The 6786-nt window shown below is 31.2% G+C and overlaps 1 protein-coding gene across 1 annotated transcript in view; it reads left to right on the top strand.

Moving 5' to 3' along the window:
* The window catches only part of LOC108549070 (uncharacterized), a 36970-nt gene that overhangs the window by 7637 nt on the left and 22547 nt on the right, over positions 1–6786 (top strand). The window contains exon 2 of the mRNA XM_017902290.1: positions 4435–4887. Within this exon, the coding sequence (XP_017757779.1) occupies positions 4446–4887 (442 nt within the window). The 5' untranslated portion in view covers positions 4435–4445. The remainder of the gene's footprint in view (positions 1–4434; positions 4888–6786) is intronic.

The raw sequence follows: 6786 nt of genomic DNA, 5'->3' as shown, positions 1-6786 counted from the left end.
TATATTTAATTTCTCAACAAAATACACTATACCTAATTATTTTCATTTAATCGAAAAGGAAACAAGAAATGTGAATTCGTAATGTTATATTTAATTTCTCAACAAAATATACAATACCCAAATATCTCCATTTAATCAAAAAGAAAGCAAGAAATTCGAATTCGCAATGTTATAAAGTTTCGTTTAAAGCACCTACACGTATTCGTATATTTTTCTTTTAAAAATGATCCATTACACGCAGCAGCACGGTCTTCTTTTATGTTTTCAAACTGTTTCTCCATCGCCATCAGCCACATTTCAGAATTTACAGTCGGCCACTATATCCTGAATAATTCCCTCTCGATAAAAGAGAAACACGATCCCTTTGAATTTTTCAAAAATTCTTCTCTCTTTCTTAGAAGAGATGCGAAATTTGAGAATTTTCCGCGAAATATTTATCGGAGAAGCTCCTTTGAGACACGCTAACCTACACCCTTTGGGGAGTAATTTCACCCTTTCATCTTTTCTCTCTCCGTAAGAGATGTTTCGGTTTTAAGTAATGGATTTTTACGCGCGATACCTCATAACTGGCGATATTACGAATAGGTAAACGAATCTACATTCAAAAATGAGTCGAAAATGTAAAACAATATTTTTTCATACGAGCCTTCATTTTCATGGAAATCGACGTTAAATGTCTGTGCGTGCACGTATAATGGGATCGCAGATATTTCCAGCACATATTTAAGGTCGATTTTCTCGGAAACAAAGCTTTGTAGGAAAAAATTTTGTTCTACCTTTTCGACTCGGTTTTTCACGTAGAATTACCTCCCTATGATACCTTGTATAATTTCCGACCGAGCAGAGGGAATAAAAGCGTCGAAGTATGGGGAGAAATCTGCCCGTTTCCTCGATTTAAAGGACGGTTTCCCACGAATGTGCTTGACGTATGGAAAATTGCTTATGGGATAATTTTAACTCGTAGGAACACGTTTATCTTTAGTACGCGTCAAATTTCATTTTCGCGTTGTTGACGAAATGAGACTGCTTCTTTCGACTGACTCTCGTCGTCTCTGTTTAAGAAAATCGTTCTGGTCGAGTGTCGCCTCATCGGGCGGTAAATTCTACAGTGTAAACTCCTGTCAACAGGTCGTGTAACGCGTTCACTTTGTCTTTATACGAGGAAACCTACTACGTTCGTTTCGCTGGTATCGAGAAAGCTTGTAGAGTGGTAAATTGGCTCTTCTGTCTGGCGACGTTTCGGGATCAATTTTGCAGTAGAATAAGAAATCACTACATTCCTACGTTTGTTACTGGATCCGTCGTGGAACTTGCAAGGTGATTAATTCGGAAGAATTTTTAATGATGGAGGAAAATTTATTTTCGGAGGTTTATTGTGTAAATTCTTTAACCGAAATGATTAAATATTATAATAATCGTCATTTCATTTTATCATTGCAATTCGATCTTAATTTAATTGTTTTTAGGAAGAATAGCAAATTTTGAAGTAACACAGAAATGTATAATAATAGGTACTGTAGGTGTAATGTTAGGTTATATGAAATTATAAGGTTTTTAGATTTGTCATTATATTCTTAGGTTTATTCTAAAATTTCTAGATTTATTACTATCTATATTGTAGTTACTAAATTTTTATACTTGGTTACTAGGTTTATCTATTCTACTTTAGTTATTAGATTCCTAGATTTTTAAGTAGACTTGCAAATATATGAAAATATTTTTAAATTTATTAACAAATTTTTAAATTTATAATTAACTTTTTAAATCTATTATCAAATATAATGATTTGTAACTAAACTCATGAGTTTGTTACTAAATTTCTCCATTTTAGTAGCAGATTCTTTATTAAATTTCTAAGTCCAAACTTAACTGGATTCTTAGATTTCATATTAAATTTCAAATTTTGTTAGTACATTTCAAAACTTGTTACTACACTTTGGAATTTATTACTAGATTCCTAGATTTCTTACTAGGTTCCTAGATTTATAAAATAAGAAGTCAAATAAGTCGTGTTAATTTCTATCTCGATAAAATAGATTTATTTCAATCCTGTACAACTTCAAACTTGGAACTGCAATTTATTTAAACCAATTTATTACGATCTAATGCGAAAGCTCAAAAAGTGCTGATACAGCGAGGATAATAGATATAACATAATTTATTAAGTAACAGGTATAATTATCGTATTACGCGTAATTATTAATACGTAATTTCGTTATCAGAATGTGCAAGTTTGAAAGGCAGTTGCATCACGTGATCGAACCTGATGGACGTGAAATTATGGCATGGTAAACGAGCGTAATTAAATTTTTACAGCCAACATTACGTTTCCCTTAAGCTATCAGACTCTCGGTCCTTGGAGATAAAATTTAAGAGCATCCAGTGCGTAAACTCTGTCCCATTGGTGTAATCCCACTTAGTTTAATTATTCAGTTGTTTCAAACATTATCGTCGATTGTAGCCTTTTGAACCCAAACATTGTTGGCTTTTCAAATCCTTGGAAAAGCACAATTTATCCTTTGATGTCTGTAACGAATTTAATTAAATATCGCTCTTTGTAAATTTATTTCAAACGATATCAGCCATTTTGCAAAGAATTTTCTCCAAAGAATGTTAATTTATAGATCGGGATGAGTTTGAAATTAATTTATAATTATCGTGCTTTATTAAATGCCTGTTGAAAATATGCGTTATGATGTTCGCCAATTAATTTGACGTCTTTTTAAGCAAATTTCAAATTCTTTATTTGGTTAGGTAATATAATATAATAATTAAAACACGAAATTAAAACATAATTACATAAAGCAATTAGATAAAAATTAAATTGAGAAATAAAATTAAATGGAATTAAATCTGAAGCAAAATTAAATTGAAAAATTAAGTACAAATTGAGGAGTGAAATTGAAATGAGAATGTTGAATAGAAACTTTTAATCGAAACATAAAATCATCAGCCGCGATGTGAATCATGTTTTCGAAATATACACTAGGAGGACTTATGTGCAATTTAATTTACGCTTTTCGCTTTACAACTAATTTTGAAATACGAATATAACACGACTAAATTCACTTTGAAAGCAAGATATACACAATTCAAATGTATCGAAATATCCTTATTCGTAAATATTAGGATTGTGAAGATTAAAATCCAGGAAAAATTCGATAAATTCGAAAAAAGGTTTAAAAAATTACCAAATTCTTTGAAAATTAGTTATTCTAAGAAAATATGCACGTATATACACACGATATAGCACTAATACTATCAACATATATTATCATACATATATTATACACAGCAAATATATTTACTATATAAGAATTACCACACATTTTGTATATTAATTTGACTTATTTTGACATTCGTACTATTATATTTTCTATCATTTCTGTAGTATTTAGTATAATATTAGGAAACATAGAAACTATAGAAGGTATGAAATACAATAGTGTTAGTTTTGGATATTATATTTAAATAAAAATATTATATATTTATTGAACAATATGATATCTGAGGCTACAATTATAGATGAAATACCATAATAATATAATAATAATAATGAAATATAATAATAATAATAATAATAATAATAATAATAATAATAATGAAATACAATAATAATAATAATAATAAATGAAATATAACTAATTCCATAACAGTTTCCTACGTCACTCGTACTTACGTTTGATTGAAACTGACCTATACATATATTCTCTCATTTGTTCCCTTTCCTGTCGTACATCATATATACACAATCTATGATACAGTTCATTTATTACACGCATACTCGTTCTATTCATTCTTTCTTACATATGTAATTTATTTTACATCAATGTATATATATTCAAAAATCTATGTCAACCAGTACCATAAACAGTATCTCAATATTTCTTAGTTGCTATAGTAGTAACTCTATATCTTCTATGGTACTCAATATCATTTATTTATTAACTGTAGCCAACTCCATAACCCAATAAGCGAATCCTCATATCAATATTAAATTTTACATGGACCACTCACAGTTGTCCAATTTGTCAGAAACTTTTCCAACAAAGTCGGAACCAGGTGATCGTGTCATCATTACCCGGCAACTCTCACTCAGAATTGCTCTCCGCGAATTTTCACTCGGTGTTTCCGCGAGAATTCACAATTACCCCGCATTAACACAAAATCCTCGGCTACCCCGCATAAACACAAAACGACCAATTAATCTTCCCCTCGGCTCCCAATAATTTAGGTCAATTATCTCCCTCCGTACGAGACCATCTGCTCTCCTAATACTTACGAACGGCCATGTAAATCAGCCGAAAGCACCCTAGACGTTCTCTCCGTGTCAAACACTTTCCATCCCTATCCGCGAGCCTAACTTTCACCGACCCCTAAAACTACCTGGTCTGCCTATCGTTCTCAACCAACCACGCTCGATTCTGCCAACAGGTTTATTAATTATGTACAAAACGGTACGCAAGGGCGATGCCAGCCTGCAGTACACAATTCTGCCGCAAACGGACCAGTTCGCCTCGTCTGGGTTCCCCCAGACGTCAGGCAAGTCGAGTCCAAGGATCATCAAGTACACCATGGGAACACTGATGATCCTGATCATCCTGTCGTGCGTGGCGACGCCGTTCCTGATGAATCAGAACGATCAGAGCCTGTTCGCCAGCACTGTGCTGGCGATGGGTCGCGTTGGGCACAGCACAATGGGCAGAAACTCGTCGAGGAGTCAGGGGAAAGACGTCGGCGTGAACAAAAGCAGAAGCAGGCTCACGGTGACGACCGCAGCGCCGCCAACGGAAGCGTACAGGAAGCAGGATGTCGAGGACGGGATGACTACGGTGTCGGCGGCGTTGAATGCCGACGAAAGGGAGCCGGGGGAGTTCACCACCACGGGTATGAATTCTTTGTGATAGAATGCTTTGCGTCTTATGTGGTTAGCTGGTAGGCGCCTGGCTTCTTCGGCTGGGCTGGGGAGTTCAAAGATCGCGCATGAGATTGGGAATTATGGTTATGTATGTAGGTACAGTTAGACACGAAGTATTCCGACGTTTATATCCGTTCCGTGGTTATAAGGAAATACGTTCCAGGGTGTTACAGTTCCGAAAAATCCTGTTTTGTTCGCTGAAGTTTCGTGGCCCAGAATTGCGTGAATGCGAAATTTCGTAACTTTGTAATTACGAGTTTAATTATTGTTTCGTTCCATTTGGAGAAATAGGTTGGGATTGTTGTAATTATTGCAGGAATGTTATTAGAAAAAGAAATTGACAATTTAATTCGTAATTTAGAATTATTTGTTTATTTTTGTTATACCCTTAGCTGGTAAATTGGGTCGAGGAATATATGATTTATGTATTTAGTAAAAAATACAAAATGGAAAAGATTTATATCTTTGAAAAGATTACGCGGTTTATCCGAATACTGAGAAGAAAAATTATTATCAAATTTGTGTTAGTGTTAATATTAAATGGAATTATTAATTCCGATAATTAATTATCATCAATAACTGTTATTAAATAATTATCAAATTTGTTACTATAGAATATAAAGAACGTTGTGGAATATATTTTTGGAACTTATATTTTTTTCTAAAGATTATGAGATTTATGTGAATACTAAGAAGAAAAATTATTATCAGCTGTTAGTTTTATTATTGAATGGAATTATTAATTCTGATACTTAATTATCATCAATAACTGTTATTAAATGATTATTACATTTATTATTATAGAATATAAAGAATATTATGGAATATCATTTGGAAATTATATTTTTTTCTAACTTTTGTTTATATATTTTAAAACATGATTTAAAACACATATTTCCGAATGAAATAAAAGACGGTATCAATTGTCTCATTAAATATGAATAAATAAATACATTTTTATAATTGTTGCTTATAGAAATTCTGATTTTTATAATATTCATTTCAGTATAAATCTTGAGATAGGCAATGCATCCTCGCGAATAATAACAAAAGAGGTTCGGTCAAATTTTTGACAAAAATTTTGCTTGCGTTTCAGCTTAATATTCATTACATGAAAATATAATGAGCGATTAATTAAGAGCCCTATTATATTACTAACGCTCAACTCTCCGGATACATGTAAAAATGTACAATGCCATTAAAAAAATTTCGCTATTAAATTTCAACAATAATTTCCAACAAAATTAATTTTTACTCCGTTTTAATTTTCTCGCTATTATTACATTCATTGCATCTAGTATAAACTAATTTCATAAAAAGATCTGTAGAAAACAAATTTCCGTGTTTGTCACCCATGAAACGATATTAAATTTTCTCGAAAATTTCAGGCACTGGTGGATAACTTAATTAAATTTAATAGGAAATATCGATAAAATTATATTTCGAAATTTCTGATCAAGAATTTTGACAATCCATTGCAATTTATCACACTCAATATTTCATAATTACCTTCCATTTTTTTAATGCATATTATTGTTCCAACAATGATCCAAATTTATTAGTATCTTCATTTCGTAAAATATAAATTAATTCAAAAGTTTATTTAAAAAATTTAAAAAACTGAAATCATTATTCTTAGATTATACTTATATAAATAATTATATAAAGATGTACCTATTCAAATACATAGAAATATTAAAATATTTATACCATAAATTTAAATTATATTTGATTATTTACATTTATATCATAAATTACTTAAATATTTATATTTACGTAAAAGTTATTTACGAATCTATAAATATTGATATAAATATAATTATACACAATGTGAATTTTACTTATATAAAATTTTAGAGGAATATATC

This window comes from Eufriesea mexicana, unplaced genomic scaffold, assembly GCF_001483705.2.
Source record: "Eufriesea mexicana isolate 0111107269 unplaced genomic scaffold, ASM148370v2 scaffold1801, whole genome shotgun sequence".
In the NCBI taxonomy this organism is placed as follows: domain Eukaryota; kingdom Metazoa; phylum Arthropoda; class Insecta; order Hymenoptera; family Apidae; genus Eufriesea; species Eufriesea mexicana.
The sequence above is the reverse complement of the archived record's forward strand: the minus strand, read 5'-3'. Positions and strand labels throughout refer to the sequence as shown.